This window comes from Myotis davidii, unplaced genomic scaffold (genome assembly GCF_000327345.1).
Source record: "Myotis davidii unplaced genomic scaffold, ASM32734v1 scaffold208, whole genome shotgun sequence".
Classification (NCBI taxonomy): Eukaryota; Metazoa; Chordata; class Mammalia; order Chiroptera; family Vespertilionidae; genus Myotis; species Myotis davidii.
Window position 1 is genome coordinate 881,056 of NW_006299706.1, and position 22,170 is coordinate 903,225.

Consider the following 22,170-nt stretch of genomic DNA (forward strand, 5'->3'; position numbering starts at 1 on the left):
AGAGAGAGAGAGAGAGAGAGAGAGAGAGAGATATCAAATACAAAGAATCAGAAATCTGAGTGACTTTGGAATTTTTAAAGCAATACTGGAAGCGAGAGGGCCATGGAATAGCCTTCAAAATTCTGAAGAAAAATGATGACCAAACAAGAATTCTAAACCACGGAGGCCGGAATCCCAACCAGCCAAAGTCTGAGAGTGGAATGAAGACACTTCCAGATGTGCAAGGCTCTCCAAGGTTTGCCTCCTCTGTAGCCTTTCTCAGGGAGCCAGGGGCGGGTGTGCATCACCCACACCACAGAGTAAGCCCCGAAGAGGAAGCCCCGGGGTGGAGGGCGCAGGAGGCAGGCGGTGGGGAGGGGCCCAGGGTGAAGGCCGTGCACCAGGCACAGAGGGCCACCAGTCCAGGCGGCAGCAAGGCAGAAGCTCGGGGAGACATTTCTCCAAGAAGATGAAATGGGGAGAAAACCTGTTGTGCCTGGAGAAGAGAGTGAGACAACCGCCAGAGTTTGGAATTAAACTAGGGATCAATACATAGAAAAGCAAGCAAATGCACAAACAGGATGACTAACCAGAATAAAACCAAACTTCTGCAGGAAGAGAGGAGTTATCATCCTTGACTACGAAGGCTCAACTATGAATAGAGTCAAATTAGTGTGGACTGAGTAATGCAAACAGTGATTACTGATCTAACCAAAATTATAAAATAATTATGAAAGGAGAATGGGGGACAGGACGAGTTCAAGGGGCGGAAAGGAAGCCCATTCCTCATCTTCCCGGGAGGGGAGGGAATAGATAATGCCAAAACTCACGCATCGAAAAGTAGCAATACAAGCCCGTTATTCTGAGACAGGGAGGTAAACAATTAGCAAAAGGAGGTAAAAAGATTGGTCATCTATTGCTGCACAACAAGCTGCCCCAGGACTTAGCAGCTTAAATACCATTTGCTACTTCACTGTTGCTCTAGGTCAGGAACTCAGGGGCAGCCTGCCCTCAGAGACCTCTGGCTCAAGGTCCCTCAGGAGATTGTAGTCAAGCTCTGGAGAAGGGTAAATGGGAAGGACAGTTGACTCTAAAGTGCAGGCATGCCTATAACTTCCATAATACGAACATAAAATCAAGCCTGAGAGAAAGAAACCAAAAATATATGTCCTGTGAAATTAAGCTAGGAAGCATGAAAATAAAATTAGCGCTCACTATCCAACCCTGCCTGTTGAATCTACTTGTGTGTTCTCTCCACGCAAAGCCCTCCCACGCCCCCCCACCCCAGAGATTATCAATATCCTCAATTTCATGCTTATCCTGATCTTGTTCTTCTTCGGAGAGCAGTGTTTCCACACGGGTGTGTCCACCTCAACCACAACCACGGGAGTGAGCTTGGACACAGAAACCCTTTACGCTGAGCCTTGAGGTGAGATCGCAGCCCTGGGTGGCAGCTTGACTACCATCTCCGGAGAGACCTTGGGCCAGAGGTCCCCGTGCAAGATGCCCCTGAGTTCTTGACCCTTGGCAACAGTGAGATAGCCAATGTTTTTGGGCTGTTTGTTTTATTGATCTTAGAGGGAGGACGGGAGGGAGCGAGAAAGAGAAACACCGATGTGAGAGAGAAACATCGATTGGTTGCCTCCTGCACGCACCCTGACCGGGGACTGAACCGCAACCTGGGTATGTGCCCTGACCAGGAATCAAACCTGCCACCTTTTGCTGAACCCGATGATGCTCCAACTCATGGAGCCACCCAGCCAGGGCTATTGGAGTCCTCTTTGTATCTGTTTTAAGTATCATCTCGGAGCTTAACACTTAATAGCTGCTCAGTGAATGTCTGGAATGAATATGACCTGTCATTGCTTCCCCTGCCTCCCGTGAAAGCGATGCTTGCTTCAGTAACTCAGGGAAGCACGTTAAGATCTCTTCGGCAGATAAACTTTTGTCAAAGTGGCTGCCAACTACCCCGGGCTTGGAGTCCGTTCTCGCTATTCAGAGGAGCTTGGCTTCTTGACAGTAGCTGTGACCTAACTCTTTTCACATGAATCTTACTGATGGGATGTCTCTAGCCACTTGTTCTGGGTCTGGTTTGTTTGTTGGAAGTTTTCAGGAACCAAGCCAGGCCTTCTGCAGAACTCAGCCAAATGGATAGCTTTGTCTTCGCCTTCCAGGCACCCCGCAGCGCCACACAGTCAAACCCGTGCCCCGACTAAGGTCGGGTATCGCCATGGAGCCCTGGGCTTTCCGCCTACTCCTACCTCTCCCTGTGCCCAGTCCTTGAATAGAACCAACTCCTAATTAGCAAGTGGCCGCAGTGTACCAGGGTACGCGAGTCCAGCTTCGGGGAGAAAATGGACATTTCTTAAGGGCATCCTACAGGTTAGTTTAGGATTTCAAACATTTTGGAAGTGTGTGAGAGAGTTCCACGGACATTCAAAGTTAGCTGAGGAATAAACGGCGATGGTGACTTCAGAGCTACTCCTGCGTATTCCGGCTAATCACGACAAAGGAAAATCCTTCCTTTGCCTAAAAACAATTTCCTGAATAAACGACTTAGAATGTGAAATAAATGGCTTTGAGGACTCAGGACTGACCGCAAGCCCCCTGGTCCACATGCCCATGGTGACACGTCGGCGTGGAGAAAGGCACTCCTTGTCACTTCATTCCGATGGCTGGCGTTCTCTTTTTGGTGTGAGCTTTGAGTTTAGGGAAACAAGGCCGTCTCCTTCTACCAGGTGGTTCAGGGCAATAGCCCTGGATCTCTCTTTCCAAGACCAATCTAAATCTAGTCTTTTCCAGCCAGCCCCAGAGCGAACAGCCGGGGTGCAAGGCCGCAGGGGAGAAAACCACCATCACCAAAAACGACAGTTCTGAAGACAACTGCCCCAGGCAGACACGGCTGCTCTCTCCCCGCGAGCACGGGTGTCGACCTTTCTCGCAGAGGCGGTGGCGTGCGTGCGTGGTCAGATGCAGGAGATCAGAACATCTGGCTGGTGTCACACATCTGGATGCAATGCTCACAGCCCTTGGTGCGAAGTCTAAACAAGACACCAGCTCAGCTTTTTCTCTCTTTTTTTTTTAGTGTGTGTTTCTCTTCTCTTGTTTAGCTAAGATGTTTTGTTCAAAGTCTCCACTTCACAAATGGATACACCATTAGAGGGAAGCCAGCTGCCCTTCCTTCCACAGCCCATTTTCTTCAGCCAGGAGAGCCCTGTCAACCTCCTTGAATGGTCATTAAGTTAAGAACCAGATGGCTCATCTGGCAAGTCCCTCTGAGTCCGCTTCTCTCTTCGCAATATTTCCTCTCTCCTTATTAAAAATATTTCCATGTTTCCCGATTTGGAAACGATTAATAAAAATGCATGAACATGGAGAACAACAATATGTTTGGAAGAAACACCGTTCCCGTGGGAAGCGTGTCTTCCCCGGGACCGGGAGGTGGCGTGGCGGAGGGAGGGTGGGTTCAGGTCCCAGGCCGGCCGCTGTCCCGCGTGGCCTCCGTCGGGGGGTTACCGCCCCACGCCCTGGGCTTTCCCTCTGTAAGGACGAAGCGTGTGGAACCTCTCATGGGACCGTGCTGATGGATAAATGAGGTGACAAACATAAGACCGGGCATAGCACCCAGCACCTATTTGGGGTTTAATAAATGAGATCATCCGGTGAACAACTACACATGAGGCCCTACTATGCGCTAGACTTCACGGACCTTACAGTGCAGTGAAGGAGACCTACACCAAGCAACACAAAAGGACAAGAAAGAAAGAAAAAGAAAGAAAGGAAAGGAAAGAAGGCTGAGAGGAGTGCCCAGGAGGGGCATGGGTGCACTTAGCAGGCACCTCCTCTGAGGGTTACTTGCACCTCCCAGGACTAAAAGGGGGGGCTGGGCGGAGGCACTCCCAACATTCATCATCGGCCACAGAGCATGACGCGGAAGCCACGGGGCATCACCGTTCTCAGTTTTCCAGATACAGAGACAAGAATAACTGGTGGGCATTCTTGCAAAATACTTCCTCAAAGGCCTGAGAGGCGACCTCTTTCTCATCTCGTTTTCTTTCTGGGACTGTTTCTGGGAGGCAGGTAGGACTAGGCGTTCAGCCCTGTTTTAAGAGCTAGCAACCATCGGCATCTGTCAAGCATCAGCCACGTGCCAAGTGGACCAAGCCTGCTGCGCACGACCTCATCTCATCCTCGAAATAACAAGATTAGGAATGTCCTTTCCCGTTTTCTTGAGTGGGAAACACAGGCTCGGCCAGATTAGGGAACCTGCACAAAATGAAACATCCACCCTGGGAGAGAGCCTGTGTGCCCGCGGGCTTGGGCTCGGCTGATTGTACTTCCCTGTCTGTGACCCTAGGACGCCCTGGAGGAGGTGCCGGCTCAGCAAGGCTGAGTGGAGAGACGGCTGGGGCGCCTCCCTTCCTCGCGCATTCGATCCCGGATCTGTATCTGATCCCGGATCTGTATCCAATCCTGGATCTGTATCCGATCCCGGGCCTGTAATGCAGCAAGCCAGCCTCACAGGGAGTCAGCCAGAGCCAGGGCTGCCCTGAGCAACACGGTGATTGTGTGCAGTGCAACTCCAGGAGTGCCCTTCACCGAGACTTCCGTGTGAATGGCGCCCCCTGGAGGGCAGTGCTGCAGAGCGGTGGTCCTGGCTGCGCCTGGAGGGAAGGGCGGTGTTTTCCTCCTCTCAGCCCAGCTTTCTGAAGGGAATTAAAGGCAGGCAGCTCCCGGGTGAGCAGATGCTGAAGCGGGCACAGAGCTCCAGTCCCACCCGGGCAGCGGGCAGCGGGCAGCTGGCAGTGTTAGTGTGGGAGGGGGTGGGCCGTCCTGTGACCAAGAACAAAGAGAAAGAGGTTGGGAAAAGTTCCCTGGGAAGGGGCTTCCAGGGCAGGACGTGGGAGCTCTGGTGGGATGGCTTCCCGAGCCCCTGAGAAGAGGGGACCAAGAGGAGTCCGGGCTCAGGGTGAGTGGGGGGAATTGCGACTCAGCTGAGGCGACCACTGGGTCTGGGGACATGGCTGCAGGGCTCCGGGGGGCACTGCTGGATGCTCCCTGGCCACGAGCAGCCCACACGTGGGGTACGCTTGCCTTTAACCTCTAACCTGTCCTCGGGCCTGGGTGTCCAGGCGGCACACTGCCCTGGACGTGTGGGGTGGCCTTTGGCCATGGGAAGGGAGACATCTGGGGCAGGCAGGGTCTCGGGGACTGGCCCAGGCCCACCGCTCACACAGCCAACCCCCCCAGGCCTTACAGGACCAACTGGAAAGTCCGGGGACACGTCAGAAATCATGCCAACTCTGAAGCTCGGTACTAGGCAGAACAGAATGGAGCCAGCCAGCACGCACCAGCTTTCCGCCCCAGGGGGCTTGGAGCCGAAAGAACTTCCGAGGTCTCGGAGCAGCAGCTGGAGGGAAAGGCCCTGCATGGGGCTCAGGCTGGGGGGCCTCCGCACCCCTCCCTGCTCATCTCCACAGCCCAGGGCGGGAGGAAGGGGTGCAGCATCACTTTTTTCTGCCTCTTGAACTGAGAGATTCTTGCTGGAGGAAAAGAAGGAGCTGACCCATCTGGAGAGCTCTGCTTGTCTGCAGGGCCTGCAGGGGGTGGCGGGAAGCCCCCTGGCATCACCCGTCCCCTCAGAGCTCTGGGCCACAGCAGCTTCCGGCCCGGCCCGCTCTGAGGGCTGTGACGCTCCAGCACTGTCCTTCCCCGTTGCCCACCCAGGACGGAGAGCAGGCAGGTGGGGAGCGGCAGCCCCCATCCCGAGACTCTCAGGGGCCTCGATGGAAAGACCACGATTCCCAAGGACCTTGCCCTGTGAGAATGGGGGTCTCCCCGGGAGCATTAGCCCCGAGGCCAGGACTCCCCGCCACCTCCGGGCCTCTCTGGGGAGGGAGAGAGCAGCACGGACACAGGTCAAAGGCCTGGGCAGGAGGCGCTTTGCCTGTCGGGTCGGCTTTGTCTCTGGGGGTCACTGAGTCCTGAGCTACCTCTGCCTGACAAACCGGGGAGGAGCACACTGGGCCCAAGTTCACTGTGCTTCTCACCTCTGTGCTGCCTCTTTATACCCCGTCAGCCCGGCCGGGATGTGGCCCCGGGGCAAAGACCCTCAACTGGGAGCCCAGACGCTCCAGCGTGCTGTGTGATCTGGACAAGTTGCTTCCCTTCTCTGGGCCGTGGTTTCCTCATCGGTACAATGTGAGGATTTGGTTCCATAAGCCCTAGAGCCCCTTCCAGCGCTAAGGCCGGTGTTCTCTGCTCACGCTCTACCGCCTGCCTCCTGCCTCCACCTCCCCCCTTCCCCCAGTCGGCTTCACAGACTGACTGCAGGCCTTCGGCACCCCACCCGGAGGAAGATAAGTGAGACTTAGGCTCAGGGGGGAACCGCCTAGCAGCTGTCACTCAGGACCAGCACACCTTGGGGAGCCACAGCGGGTGACCACCAAGTTACACACAACCTAGCCAAGACGGCTGATCACAGAACACCTGTAATTCCTGCATCAGCACAGGAGAGGGTGAGCTGGAGCCTCCGCCATGATACAGCGGTGAGCCTGGCTATTCCGTCACACGCAAGCCAATGTGTCTGCTGGTCTGTCTCTCTCCTCTCCGCCTCCCCCCGTCCCCTGCCACACACACACACACACACACACAAGAAGCCTCTGGAGGCTCCTGCATCCCAGGGTCCCAGCCCTGGCTCTGTTTTACAGGAAGCAGCCATCACAGAAGACACTTGTTACACGTTGCCAGGCAACAAAATGCTGCCTGCAAACGGCAACCCACCTCTGACACTTCATAGGCCCGAAACCAGCAGATGAGAGGAGGCTGCCAGAACAAAGGAGAAGCGTCGGGAGGGAGAACGCTGGGAAGCAGCAGGACAGAGCCCAGGCAGTGCCAGAAAGCAAACAGATGGGGAGAAAACCTGACTCACTGACGGGAGGGAGGCGGAGAAGGCGCCGTGGAGGAGTCCTCAGGTGTCAAGTCCTCAAAAGGCCTCTTACTTGTTTTTCGGTCATTTCTGTGGGGATTAGAGTGGAGCTGTTGATAGGGAAGGTGATGGATATGACAACGCTGATGTGGGCTCCCCTCGCTAAGCACTTGTCTCTGGGCTTCTACTTTTATCTGATGAATGGTTTTTATTAAAAACGCCTTCAAGCAATGGCACAGTTCTCCACACACTTTCCAAGAAACACAATTATTCCCTGAAACAGAGATCGCCACTGCCCCCCTCACCCTTCCCTCGCCCAAATGCAGGGTCATTCATTCGCTTGTTAGCTTAAGCCAGTGGTTCTCAACCTTCCTAATGCCGCGACCCTTTAATACAGCTCCTCATGTTGTGGTGACCCTCAATTTCATTGTTACAAATTGAACATCATTAAAGCATAGTGATGCATCACAAAAACAATATGTAATTATATATGTGTTTTCCGATGGTCTTAGGCGACCCCTGGGAAAGGGTCGTTCGACCCCCAGGATGAGAACCGCTGGCTTAAGGGAACTTGGGCTCTAGAATTTGCAAGCGCTGAGTGGGTCGAAGAGAATCACAGCCAGCCTTGGGGGTGCTCAGGCTGGAGGACACCCCGGCCGCCAAGGGGACCTCAGAGGAAGGTTTGGGGACAGGAGGGGAGTGACACTGGTGGAGGACTCTCCTTCTCCGGGCAGGAGCCCTGGTCAGCAGTGAGATTCTGCCTCACTTACCCCTATTCCCTAATTTCTAAAACAGGAAAATGACCCCTGCCATGTCCATGTCACAGTGAGCTGGGCCCCAGAGGAGAAGCTGCATAGATTGTAAAGCTGGGACCTGGAAGATGGTTTTCCTTATTTATTGAAAAATCATCACTAACCTCCTACAAGTGCTGGGAACTCTAGAAGGCCTCTTACAGACCTACCATCTGCTGGGGACCAGCAAGCCACCAGCAACCTCACACGATGGTGAGCGGGTTACCCCTCTGCCCTCGGCGTCAGTTTTTCCATCCGTGAGATGGCAGTCATACTGCAAAGGCTTATTGGAAGGGTGAAGTGGGATGATAGATGCAAGAGGCACTGGGGTGCACTTAGTAAGTGACGGCTCCCCCTCAGGCTGGAGGTCATCCTCCGCCAGGCCTTCCAGGCCCCAGCCCAGAGTCTCCCCAGCCCGCAGGCTTCGCCTCATTCGGCTGCAGTTGACAGTCTGGCAGCCTTCAGGAGAGCGCAGTCTAGTTTCTGGAATAATGAAAAGCCTCAAGATGCATTTATCCCCTAAGTAAAAGGCAAAGTTTCAATTATAAATAAGAACAAAACAAATGAAGAATGCTGGTAACTAAGTGGGAGCAATTTCATATGTTAAACTTGACAAAATAATTATAAAGCTATTGCCCAATTAACTGTAGCCACATTTACTCAACTCTGCAAGTAGGGAAAATACAGTTGTTTACTTTATTAATTCTGACATATACTTTCTCAGAAAAGGTCTAGCCAGTCTCTAACCCTGCCCCTCCCCGTAAAACTGATGTGGCATTCAAGGAAATGGGCTGTTTCTCCCTGCAGCCACTAGGGCAGCGGTTCTCAACCTTCCTAATGCCGCGACCCTTTAATACAGTTCCTCATGTGGTGGTGACCCCCAACCATAACATTATTTTCATTGCTACTTCATAACTGTAGTTTTGCTACTGTTATGAATTGTAATGTAAATATCTGCTATGCAGGCTGTATTTAGGCGACCCCTGTGAAAGGGTCATTCCACCCCCAAAGGGGTCGCAACCCACAGGTTGAGAACCGCTGCACTAATGGAAAGTGGCTTCCAATTTAAAATTCCTGGTTTTCGCCCTGGCCAGTGTGGCTCAGTTGGTTGGGCGTCATCCATGCACTACAGCAAGCATGTCAAACTCAAAGGCTAACACGGGCCAAATAAACGAGGCATGTGGCCCGCGGCCGAGAGTTTGACATGCTTGCACTAGAGCAGCGGTTCTCAACTCGTGGGTCACGACCCCTTTGGCGGCCAAACGACCCTTTCACAGGGTTCGCCTAAGACCATCCTGCATGTCAGATATTTACATTACGATTCATCACAGTAGCAACATGGCAGTTATGAAGTAGCAACGAAAATAATTGTATGGTTGGGTCACCACATGAGGAACTATATTTAAAGGGCCAGAAGGTTGAGAACCACTGCACTCGAGGGTCACAGGTTCAATCCCTGGTCAGGGCATGTGTGAGAGGCAACTGATTAATGTTCCTCTCCCACATCAATGTTCCTCTCTCACTCTCTCTCTCCCTTTCTTTCTAAACCCAAATCAATTTTAAAAATTACTGGTTTTCTGTACCACCAATCACAATGTCTGTCTAGGTACCAGATAGCATACCCTCAAACAAATTATAAAATGACATCATAGCCCAAAATAAAAGAAAAACTTTTTTTTTTGGTGTGCATTATGCTTTCTCCTTTGACCCCTACACCGTTACATAAGACAACTCCCCAATTTAACAAATGCCCCAAGAGTCCAATGGCAGGCAGTTAGGGTCCTGGGGTCCCAGGCCTGCATTGCCCTGCCAGTCAGGGGGCGGGGCCAATCCCTGAGCCCTGTTGAGCCGCCCTGTCCTCATTCACAACATGTGGAATCTGGACGGCGTTCTGCCCGGTCACGTCCAGGGCCGTTGGGAGAAACAGAGGAGCGTAGTGTTGTATTCAGTGGTTTCCCTGGCTTTTCATGCCTTCTCTTGTCCGAATTCCATTGCCCACCAAGGAAGCACGTAAGACAGACAGGCTTTCTCGCCAACTTGCAGGTCAGAAGCGCGAGGCCGGGAAAGGAAACAAGCCAGTGTTTGTCGAGGACCAGCTACAGTCACAGCCGTTTGTCTCACTTAGTGGCGCGTAAGTGACTTGCCCACGGTCATGTGGCTGGTCCATCGAGCTAGGAGGTTTTTAAGGCGCTAGAACATATGTAGTGGTGGCATAATTTGAAGCCAGAGAAGGGACTTCTGTGGCCCTGATGTAAGATGACAGGAACCTATATTCCTGAGGGAGCAGGAAGAGATGACTGGAGACATTATAGAATAAGAACCACGGGACCGGATGCCGGAATAGAAGGCTGAGTGGGGTTGGGTGTGGGCACAAGAACGGTGGGTAATTTTGAGCCTAAGAGACGGTTATGGCCCCACAGTCCTTGTCCCCTTCTTTGTTGCTAAAAGAACCCAGGAGTGAGCAATGGTTACCAACAATAAAGACTACATTTTTCCCAAGCATGTGAATGCCCAATGAGTGTAAACGGAAACAACGTGTGTTACTCTCAGGAAATGTCTTTAAAGAAAAAGAGCACGTCGTATTTTGTCCCGTCCTCCTTCCTTCCGGCTAGAAGGTAGATGGAATGGCTGGAGCTCCAGCAGCCTCTCTGAACTATGAAGGAGAAGCCATGTGCCCAGGCCGCAGGGCAACCAGGGAGAAGGGACCTGGGCCCCTGAGGCCGTGGAGCTCCATACCTGCTTTGGACGGGGCCCTATTCCAGTCTTTGTTTGCGTAACAAAGAAACTCCTGTTTTGTCTAAGCTACTGCTATTCTGGGTTTCCTGTCACTTGCAGCCAAAAAGACGAATACTAACTAATAAAATTCCTGAGACAAAGAAGACAAAACCAGAGAAGCAGAGAGAAATTAGGGGCCGCATGGTGAGGACGAGCACAGACTTGGTGCATGGGGTATTCCGTGCATGAGGACGTGCCTACACGCTCAGCCTGGCACGTAGGCTGCATCTGAGAATCTACACGGCCGCCACCCGTCTTCTAAGTCACCTTTGCCTCTTGCCCGGCCTGCGGCAATGGCCTCCTGACTCATCCTCCTAGTCATTTTCTGACTCACTTCCAACTGCTTCTCCACAAAGACGCCAGGTGGTACCCCTCTGTCCTCAGGTCCTGCTGCCCTCACACGCCGTCCACCATACCCTCCTCTAGTGGGGCCACCCCAGGCTCTTCATCGGCACGGGGCCCCTGGACATGCTGCTCCCTCCTCCCGGGAAGCCTTCCTGCTCGGTCTGTGAAAGGCTCAGTTCGTCTTATCCTTCTAGTCTCCGCCGAAACATAGCCTCTCTAGATAGACCTTCCGAGCAGGTCCCAGGTGCGTAGGCCCCCTCTCCAACCCCAGACTTTTAAAAAAAACTCGTTTGCAACCATGTTTTTGAACTCCTTCACAGGTTTGAAATCACACATTCATTTGTTTCTTGACTTATCGGTCTTCCCAGGTAGACTCTAAGCCCCACGAGGAAAAAACAAACCCGTAGTTTATTCTCGGAAGCGTATTTCATTCCTAACAATATTGGCTGGCAAACAGGAGGGCTTAATAACTATTAATAACGCTATTATTATTTAGCAAGCTATTCATAATTGAGCACTACACCCCGGGGAAGGGGCCTGGCTCAACACTCTGGCTGCGGTGTGGTGTGGATGCATCCTCTGGGGCAGGCATGAGGAAGGGAAACGGCAGAGGATGGCCGGCTGGAGGAAGCCGATGCTGGTGGCACAGAAGGTGATGGGGAGGGACCAGCCGGAGACGGGTCCTGGGGAGCTGGGGAGGCCATCTCAACACCCGGTGCTCAGGCAGGTCCTGCTGGAGATCTGCAAGGGCTGATAATCACTGCTTTCAGCAGCAGGAAAGCTAAGGCAGAGAAATGACCACCCACCCCTCCCCAGGCCGGAACCAGTGCCCTTGCTAAAGCTGGGAGCAGGACACGAGTCTCTTGACATTTAGAGTTCTCTCTGTTCCCCACATGGATTAAAACCCTTCTGTCCTTAATTCAGCCGTGGCTCCTGTGGGTGGTGGGTCATGTGGAGTTGGGGTGCCAGTCACCCCTCACGGGGCTCTGGCTGAGCAGGCTCTTTGCAGTCGAATTGAGGAAAATTGAACAATGGAGCATGTGGCTGTAGCATGAGGGCTGGCAAAGAGCCTAACCCAACCAGAGCTGGGCCCTGGGCCTCGGTCCCCAGCTCCCAGGCCATTATGCCTGTTCTGGGAGAACCGTTACCTTCCTGTGGGCGCCTGACCCCTCTGGGGTCCCCTCACCCTTCCTGTGGGCCGCTCTCCTTCCCGCATTCAAAGGAGAACAATGCTGAGAACATGGGAAGTTGCCTAACACTTGGGCACTATGTCCACTTTGTGTGACACTGGTGGCCAGGGAGGCGGGTGGGCAGGGTGATGGAGTCTGACAGGGTCCTGTGAGGACCTGTGGGACGATTAGAGACCATTCGTTTGGAGACAAGAAGACCTGTTCTCAAACTTTAAGGGGCCTTCCGTGGAAGAGGGAACCCCAGCCTGCTTCACTGGGCGCTCACCGCACGCCAAGTGCTTTCCCGTGCTAAGGATTTCCCGTGAATGATCCCGGATGTCCTGAGGCCAGCTTGCCCAAGGTCACCTGCTAGTGAGAGCATGGGGAGACCCCACGTCCATACCTGCCTAGAGGGCAATGGCTAACCCACCAGCCCATGTGGTGGCCCCTCGGATGTGGGGGTGGCAGCGCCCCTCAGACCTATCTCCCCAGGTGTGGACCAGACTGCGGGAGCTCTGTTAGCAGGCTGCTCCCATGAGCCTCTTGGGAGGACGAAATGACCAGGCATGCTAGGGCTGGTAGTTTCCCAGGGCCACCAATCTCAAACCACTAGGGAACTATGGTTGTGCCTAAACTCCTGGGCAGTGCACAGAGCGGTGTAGTAGGCATCTAGGCAGAGGGGAGTATGTGTGTGTGTGTGTGGGGGGGTACTCAATGAGGTGCCATTTGGAGTATAGCATACTCTCGCCCATCTCCCTCTCCGCCAAGTCCCCAGATGAAGGAGTTGGGACTTAATGGAAGGAGAAAAGCTGGTGAAAAAATCCGTCCGTGGCTGGGCTGTGAGAGGCAGGGCGGTGGAAGGAGCAGGGCGGTGGAGGGAGCAGGGCGGTGGAGGGAGCAGGGCAGTGGAGGGAGCAGGGCGGTGGAGGGAGCCCAGCGAGACAGCCTAGGCCACCGAACACGTGAGAAGGCCTGTGGGGGAGGGTCGGGTCCCTTGTGGGCAGATGCCTGCCCTGGGGTTGCAGGGCACAGCGGGATCACCTGGTGCAAACAAAACAACCCAGGGCTGACATCACATGGATTTCCTGCCTTGACCAATGTCCACCCATAAATAGATGTGGCTGGTGTGGCGGCAGGAAGCCCTCCCTTTTCCTCACCTTTGCTCTCTCCCAGGACCCCCACCCTCATAGGACCGTGGCACTGCCTCTGCCCAGTGGTGCAGCCCTTTCGACTGGTCCCACAGGATGAGAAGTCAGTCCAGGTCACCTCTCTCTCCCTCTCCCTCTCCCTCTCCCTCCCTCCCTCCCACTCCCTTCCAGATGCCCTTAGGCATCCAGGGTAAGAGACAATCAGCTTCTCTGCAGTCCATCCAGCTGGCACTTAGCTGTGTGCCACCCCAGCCATTGCTGTAGGGCTTGCTTCTCCCGGGGACCCCTGGTGGGGAAGGCTGGACACCCTCCCCAGCGGGAGAAAGAACCGGCACTTGGCACCTGGCGCTCAGACCCCGGGAGCAGAAAGCACTGTTGGCCACGTCCCAGCAGGCAGAGTGGGGAGAAACCCAAGGTTTAAGGTCAGACAGACGGGAGTGACTGGGGGATTGACCTGACTGGGAAAACGGAACGGTTTCACAGTGAATATGGAGTTCCTTTTGCCCGACGCTGTCCCACACGTAGTGCTTCCGAATGATGACTTTACAGAGATGTTCCTCGTATTCCCAATTCCTGATTCTCCTAAGAGATGTCATTCATTAATTAAAATACAGCCCTGGCCGGTGGTGCTAAGTGGTTAGAGCGTCAGCCCACACACCGCAGGGTATGGGGTTGGAGTCCCTGTCAAGGGCATCTATCTGGGTTGGGGGAGCAACCAATCTCTCTCTCTCTCTCTCCCTCTCTCCCTCTCCCTCTCTCTGTCTCTCTCCCTCCCTTCCTCCCTTCCACTCTTTTTTAAGAAGCAAAGGAAAAATTATCCTCAGGTGAGGAATAATAATAATAATAATAAAATTAATGTGTTATTCATTAATATAAAACGAAGAAACTTGTCACAAATGAATAGTTTCTATGCTTAAGTGTCAACGAGCACAAAATCACTGCAAATAAGAAAGGAAAGAATTGTTGGATCAGAAAGAACAGACAGAGAATGTAGGCTGTGAGGGCGCAGGGGTGGGAGAGTGGAAACCCGCACAGGAGGAGAGACTGGGCGGCTGCTGGGGCCTGGAGCAGAGCCGCTCACAGCATGGAACTTGAACTCCCTGCGGCTGGCCCTGCCCCAGGACCACCCCCCTCCTTCGTGCTCCCCAGCCCGCCAGGTGGGCGCCCCCTGACGGTGGGGGAGCCTCCCCCAGCCCCGCACCAGCCGCCTCTCGGCCTTGGCTGTGTGGAAAGCCCCTGGGACACACAGTTTCTCCAGACCGACCCACCGACCACGGGGCCACCAGAGCCAGGCCGGCCCAGAATCCACGCTGAAGAGCTGATGGAGCCGGGCCTCCAGCGCCCTTCACCTGCGGAGTGCCGCCTGCCTGGACGCTGGTCCTCCCACAAAGGTCCTGGGGCCGCCAGGGCTCCAAGTGACACGCAGCTGGGGGCGCCCCCCTCCCTACGCTCGCTCTCCTGTCCTCTGAGGCCACACTGGCTGCTAGGACCTTTCACTGCGCTCTTCGGAGAGAATTACTTGTTAAAAAAAAACTGTGCCATTGAACATTCCTTTCCAAGCCCTGTTGAGACAAAACATGAGTCCCTGGGGAAGACGGAAAGAGGGGCTTTGTGGGGGGAGGAAATAACCCTTTCCATTCACAAACAACAAACACACAGAACTAGCCCCGCGTTGTCCCGGCAGAAAACACAGTACAATGCAACCAAAAAACCACATGTAACACCCCACAGAGAAAACAACCTAATATTTACAGTTATTTTCCAAGCACTTTCTGTGCCTATTATAATGTCTACCTATTTCCAATGGATAACATCCTGCATAACACTATTTCGTATGCTCCTTTTTCAAATATCACATCACCGTCTTCCTACCTTATTATAGTCTTCAAAAGGCTGCTTTTTAAAAAAAAACACAAAACTGTTGCCTAACTACCCACTGTACGGATCTGCTATAATTCCTTTAACCATTTAAACCCTGGGCAGTTACTAGGTCTCTGATTCTCCGCTGCGGGAGACGGCATCATGCTGAAGAATCTGGACAGAAATCGATTATTGCCTTAGAATAGCGTCCTGGGAGAATCACGGGGTTACAGTCACAGACTGGTACGGGCAGCATGGCTACTGGTGGAGCCAGACGGGTGGTGCCAGGTTTCCCTCCTGCCAGCTATGGGAGAACCCCCCCACACATGCCACCACCATCATAACAACCGTTTAAGCACTAAGTTATATTTACTGACATTTTTGTCAATTCCAGAGGAGAAAAGGCCACCTCCTTGCAGTTTTCACTTGCACTTCTTTGATGAGTGTGGCTCAATTCATGTTTCATTTTCTTTTGTTTGTTTTTTTTGTTGCTAAGCTTCACCCGAAGATAATTTTTCCATTGATTTTTAGAGAGAGTGGAAGGGAGTGGGGGAGAGAGAGAAACATCAGTCTGAGAGATTGGTGGCTTCCTGCACGGAGCCCGTACCAGGCTGGGGACGAACCTGCAACTGAGGTACCTGCCCTGGACCAGGAATCGAACCAGAGACCCTTCAGTACACAGGCTGAGGCTCTAACCACTGAGAACACTGGCCAGGATTCATTTTTTATGGCCTTTTTGTATTTCTTCCTTTGCGGTTGTCTATTTTTAGTCTTTTTTTTTTTTTTTTTTTGAGAAGCTGCGTTTTTCTGGTTGATGTCTAAGACAGCTTTGTGTAATAGGGATATTTACCTCTTGTCATGTTTGCAGCAAATATTTTTCCTAGTGTAACATCTACTTTTTGAATAAGTTTATATTTCTGGACGGAAACCTAAACTTGTATATATGATGTTATCAAATACACCAGGCTTTTCCTCCAGGTTCTTTCTCTTCTGACATGTTACGCTTACCAATTCGTACCCGTCTCAGAATTGATTAAATATTCACGTTGTTTTCTGGAGCTTGCTCAGAGTTCTTCTTTTATATCTGACTGCAACGGGAATTTATTTTGGTGGCTGGTGAGAGATGGGGTTCTAATTTGACTTTTAATCCAGGTATCCTACCTCCCCGTTAACATTTATGGAATAATCTATTGCTTCCTAATTGGTTTTCTTTCTCATATGTTGGGTTCTTACATACTAGGGTTTCTTTCTGAGTTTTCCATTAGGTTTCATTGATCTGCCATTACTGATTTTCCAGTAGGGGACTTCATTACTTGAGTTTCATAACACATTTTAATATCAAGCAGAGAAAGTTCCCTTCGGTGTTCTTCTCTTAAAAAAAAAAAAAAAAGTTAAGTGCCCTGGCTGGTGTGGCTCAGTTGGTTGAGCATCGTCCCATGCACTGAGAGGTCACCGGCTTGATGCCCAGTCAGAGCACATGCCTGGGTTTTGGACTCTGTCCCCAGTGGGGGACATGCAGGAGGCAGCCTATCAGTTTCCATCTCTCCTTTCTCTTTCTCTAAAATCAATGAAAACATATTTTAAGGAAAAAAGTGCTATTCCCCTTAAAATTTCTAATACTGCTTGTGTTTCCTTTTTTCCTTGATTAGATTTATTAGACATCAGTGTGGTTTAGGTTTATAAATTGTTTTTCTGTTTTTAAATCCATTCATTCCTGGCTTTGCGTTATAAACTTAATCTGTTCTCCTAAAGTTTGTTTAGTTCTTTTAATGAATTCAAAGCACGTTGCTTAACCTCTCTGTGCCTGCTTCCCCACACGTGGAATGGAGATCATACTAACCCCTGCACCTCACAGAGCTGGGTATGGATTAAGTGAAATAATACCTGCCTGGTGCTATTGTTATCAATATTGTTGCACTTCAAAAATTCTATCTGTGGTTACCTTTAGGTTTAAAAGTGATTTAAATTATACTGCTCTAATTAGTACAATCTAGGGATCAGGCTATTTAAATTCTCTTCTGCCTAAGATGATGACTTTCGCATGCTTCTACTAATCCTTTCTAACCTTCTCTCTCAACTTAAAAAAATTTTTTTTTTAATATATTTTATTGAGTTTTTACAGAGAGGAAAGGAGAGAGATAGAGAGTTAGAAACATCGATGAGAGAGAAACATCGACCAGCTGCCTCCTGTACACTCCCCACTGGGGGTGCGCCCACAACCAAGGTACATGCCCTTAACCGGAATCGAACCCGGGACCCCTCAGTCCGCAGGCTGACGCTCTATCCACTGAGCCAAACCGGTTTCGGCCTCTCTCAACTTTTTAATTAGAGGGTTTGCAACCCTCATGTCTCCTGGGACTTAGGGTTCCTGAGGAAAAGTCTGCATTGTGTTGCCTGCGTGCTTCTAGATCGCTGAACCTTATGATTCAGTAAATTTTCCAGCCGCCTCATCTTAACCTCCCCACTGCCCCTCCGCTGGCCACTTCTGGAAAAGTTTTCTTCATGCATGTTCTTGATTATGCTTTTATCCAAATTATTCTGGTTTCTTCCTCCAAAACTAACTCTACCTCTTGGATTTGGTCTTAATTCTATAGCCTTCAGTTCAGTGCCATTCATTCCCTTCTCTCGTGTCTTTGTTCTTGTCTCCTACATTCAGAGGGAACTTTTGGGTTGGTCCCCCACATTCTTAACAATTCAGGGCCCCCGATGTGGGTTTTCTTTTTGCTAAAACAATTTTACTTTTCTGGAACCCTGTGCTTGCGTGAGACAGACACGTTCTCCTTTCCCATCTCCCTGCCCCTCTCCGTCACAGAGCCCACATCGGCTTGCCCTGTGAGGGATGCCCACCAACCTCCTGAGGTTGCTCTTTGTTCCTCATAATTACACACTCTCCTGCATCTCCAGGGTTAGATCCCTCTTTGCTAACGCTGCAGAGCTGTTTCAAAGGCCTCCTTAGGGTCCCCTCCCCTCATGTCCTCTCTCCCTTCCTCACTTTCCTCCCACCCCCTGCGGTGAAATTCGTCTTTGAATTACAGTGATCTGTCCAGGGCTGGCACAGGGCCACAGGATTGCCTGAGGCAGCTCCTCTGCCCTACAGGCTGCGGATTTCTTCCTCTAACTAGAGGCAGGGGCTCTGGGTCTAGCAGGCTACAGTCCTCATGAACGAGGCCTCCGACCCTCCAAACCAGTAGCTTACGACCTTTAAACCCGTAGGTTCCTGCGGGGCACATTTCTGGAGCACGCACTCTCCTCTTGCTACATGTATGTTCATCCTCAATGACACCCACGCATGGCTGCATATTAAAATGTTAGCAGTGCTAATTTCTTAGATAAAAATAACTATAACTAGAAGTTCTGATCATTTCTCCCCCTTCTGGGTTCCCCGCCTGTGGTCCACATTGGGGGTCGTGCCTCAGATACCAGAGGCCATGAGAAACTACAGTCCTCACCCTGGTTCTCGGGACTCCTCTCACAAGCCCTACTTGGGGGCTCACCGCCCCCCATGCTGGGTGCTTCATCCTGTAGATGGTCTCCCTACTGCTTCCTGGGAGCTGAAGGCCCTGCTGGGGGGTGGAGAGGGGGCAGTTTGTGGGAGGAGGGAGGCTCTTGCTCCCTGCCTTCTGGTTGGTGCAGAGCTGAGTGTCTGAGATAGAGGCAGAAGCCAGTGGAAGGAAACCTCTTTCCATCTCCCTTATGACGGATTGTTCTTCTCCCGTTCTAGGGTCCAGGTCTCCAGACTCGCACTTCTCGTTATAATGCAGATATCCAGAAAAAGATGAAAATTCATAACCTCCTCACCAGAGACCTGGTGACAGGCCAGAGGTCCGGAGACAGCCCATGTGTACAGCTTCCAGCTTCAGCGGGGAGCAGTCCACAGGGGGCCGCTCAAGAGGCTGGCAGGCCATTTACAAAACCGGGCTCAGCCACTTCATCAGCGTCCGGGAGAGAAACACACACCTGGGAGCTGGCAGGCGGCCCCCGCCCCGTCGCCCCCACCTGCCGCCTGGGGACCGGGGCTGTGGAAGGTCCCTCCACCAGCCAGGCTGCTGGGCATGTGACAGTGTTTAATGAGGAGGTTCCTCAGATGGGCTCTGGGCGGCCGGGGGTAGGCGGGCAGGCGGCCAGGAGAATCCCGGAGGGCCACGATGGTCAGGCCTTGGAAGCCATGATGTAATGCCTCACTGGGGTCCAAGCAAAACAAGCCTGCTGCTGTCGGTGCCTTCCCAGCTGCCGGCTGCTGCCCTCCCACCGCAGGCGGCCTGTTCGGGGTGATTACTAAGTCCCCTCCCTTCCTGGAAGGAGCAAATGCGAAAAACCTCTATCGTCACATCAGAGCCGGCCCCAGACATGAGAAATGTCTTTCAAAAGGCGTCTTGCTGAAGCGGGGTCTCCATAGCAACCTCAGAAGAGCGTGTATACAACCAGGCGGCAGGCTGAGGGAAGCCCCGGGGAATGGGAACCGGCCCTGCTCCGTCCAGGGGCGGGCGGGAGTTGTCTTAGCACAGCGATGGCGAACCTATGACACGTGTGTCAGAGATGACACGCGAACTCATTCTTTTGGTTGATTTTTCTTTGTTAAATGGCATTTAAATATATAAAATAAATATCAAAAATATAAGTCTTTGTTTTAGTATGGTTGCAAACATCAAAAAATTTCTATATGTGACACGGCACCAGAGTTAAGTTAGGGTTTTTCAAAATGCTGACACGCCGAGCTCAGAAGGTTCGCCATCACTGTCCTAGAACCTGTCATGCTGCGATGTGACCTTGGGCTAGTCACCGACCTTCTCTAAGGTGACAGAATCTTAATCAGATCAGGCTGACGGATCCAGGGCATGCTGCCCACATGACCCCACCTCTTCCCCCCAGTCCAATGCGCTGGTCCCCCAAAGCAGCCTCTCACCCCATCTCTGTCCAGTCTCGGGTGGGTGAGCTCCTGTCTCGAGGCTCCTGCCCATCTTGCTTATTATCTGACACTGGGGGAGGACAATGGTCATGGAAGCTGGGTTCTAAAAGAACTCGCATGGTCTCTTTAAGAGAAGCAGTACAATTGTGTGCGCTGACGAATTAAAGGTGACTACCAGGATCCGTGCAAATCACACCGGAGGTTTGAGCAAGCCCCCCCACATAGCGAAACTAACCTCTCGAGTGAGCACATCTCCCTTTTATCTCAAGATCCTCATTTTAAAATAAGAACCTTAAAGCCAGAGATGCTAAGTGACGTTCCAAGGGTCTTGCAACTACGTAGAAACAGGTTTCTAACCCAGGTGTTCAGACGCCACATGCGAGATCAGGTGAAAATGAAAATCCGGGGTCAGCCTGGAGTGGGGAGGTGTCGCCAGGGGCCCCTTCTCTCCCACCAGCTGCTTCCCTGAACCCAACCACCAGCCTCCTTAGAACAATGTTTCCCAAAGAATGTTCCGCCAGCACAGGGCTTCTCACGTGGTAAGGTGCTTACAGATCACCCGGGGAACTTGTTAAAATGCAAATTCCACTCAGTGGTTCTGAGCTCAGGCCTGAGATTCTGCACCCTAACAAGTTCCCAGGGCTGCGGCCGCTGCTGGTCTGTGGCCCCACCTTTTGCGTAGGGAAGCACCAACAGTGTTACCTGTTGAAAAGGGCTCCTGGGCAAATACTTTTGAGAAAATCGAGGCTCAACAAAATCAAACCCGTTTCATTGCTACAGGACTTCTCAAGCCTTCAACATGTGAGCATAGTTCATCTCGAACAGGAAGAGAGGATTCAAAAGTTGCAGCGTTATACCCGAGAAAGGCTAACGGTGGGTGTCACCGGGGTGCGTGGATACATTTTGGTTTACAAAGCGGGAACAGAGAACGCGTTATTTTACACATGCATTTCCCCCAGCTTACCTCCGCGGCAGTATTTCCACGGTGCAGTTCGCATTCGGCCTGGCTGGGCCCTCCCCATTTTCTCCTTGGAGGTGTGTGGGCAGGTGACCACCTCCTCCCTCAGGCATACACATCCTGCCCCCTCCCTCCCCCCCAGTGCTCCACCTCCCTCCCCTACCCCAGGAGGGCTCTGTGCTCGGGAGCCAGGGGCTGGATGGAGAGCGCGACCCGCCGGAATACCTTTCACAGACGCGCACGGTCCAGGCTGCAATGATCCACAGCGAGATGCTGAAGACGAGCAGCACGGTGCCCGGGCAGATGGTCATGAGCGTCTTCATGACGAAGCGCGTGTTGAAGTTGATCTTGTTGAGCGCCCCGATGCTGCGGGACGAGGCGTCGGTGAAGAGCTTGCTGTGCAGCAGCATGACGCGCGCGATCAGGTACAGGCGCAGGAACATGGGGATGGACAGGATGATGTCCACGTCGGCCTCCGCCCGCGAGGGTGTGTAGGAGAAGGCCAGGCGAGCCGTCCAGAAGAACTTGTACTCGCCGGGGATGGGGTGGATGGCGCACACCAGCATCTCCAGACTGATGTAGAGGATGCGCTCGTAGGTCATGGCTATCCGCCAGTCATCCGCACCGTTGTCGATCACGAAGAGCTGCGGGAGCGGAGAGCCCGTTAGTTGTGGCCAAGACGCAGAGCCCACGGGGGGCGAGGGAGGACGGACGGGCAGCTGGCCCACCTCGGGGTCCTCTCCGGAGCCCTCGCTTGCGCGGTGAGCGCCCTGGACGGGGCGTGGGGAGACCTGGCTGAGAAATGCCTCCATTTCTGTAAATTGCTTCCCAAGGTCCCGTCCTGCTAGGAGGTGCCCCCAAACTGGTTATTTCATGAGGAGAAGGAAGAAGAGGTCATTTGGACTAAAACCAGGTCCCTGCCCAGCACGTGGCTCAGTGGTTGGGGATGAATCCCTGCACCCAGAGGTTTGGTTCCCCGTCAGGGCACATGTGGGGGTTGAGGGCTCCCTCCCCAGTAGGAGGCGTGCAGGAGGCAGCCCATCCATGTTCCTCTCTCACACCAATGTTTTTCTCTCTCGCTCCTTCTCCCTTCCTCTTTCTCTAAAATCAATGGAAAAAATATTTTTAAAATAAACAAATGAATAAAACCAGGCCCCTAAGCTCCTGCCAAGCCCTGAGCTATGCCCTGGAGGGGAACTTGGAGATGAAAAGTTACGTTTCTGCCGTGAGTGAGCGACGCAGGCTGGCCCCGGCTCCCCTGCCCCGTCAGAGAGGGACCCAGGGCCAGCGTTGCCCCCCCCCCCCCCCCCC

General features: G+C 52.7%; 1 protein-coding gene across 1 annotated transcript in view; it reads right to left on the reverse strand.

The window, feature by feature from the left end:
- KCNN3 (potassium calcium-activated channel subfamily N member 3) overlaps positions 1–22,170 on the reverse strand; it is a 148,489-nt gene that overhangs the window by 23,619 nt on the left and 102,700 nt on the right. Inside the window, exon 3 of the mRNA XM_006775758.1 lies at positions 21,085–21,503. Within this exon, the coding sequence (XP_006775821.1) occupies positions 21,085–21,503 (419 nt within the window). The remainder of the gene's footprint in view (positions 1–21,084; positions 21,504–22,170) is intronic.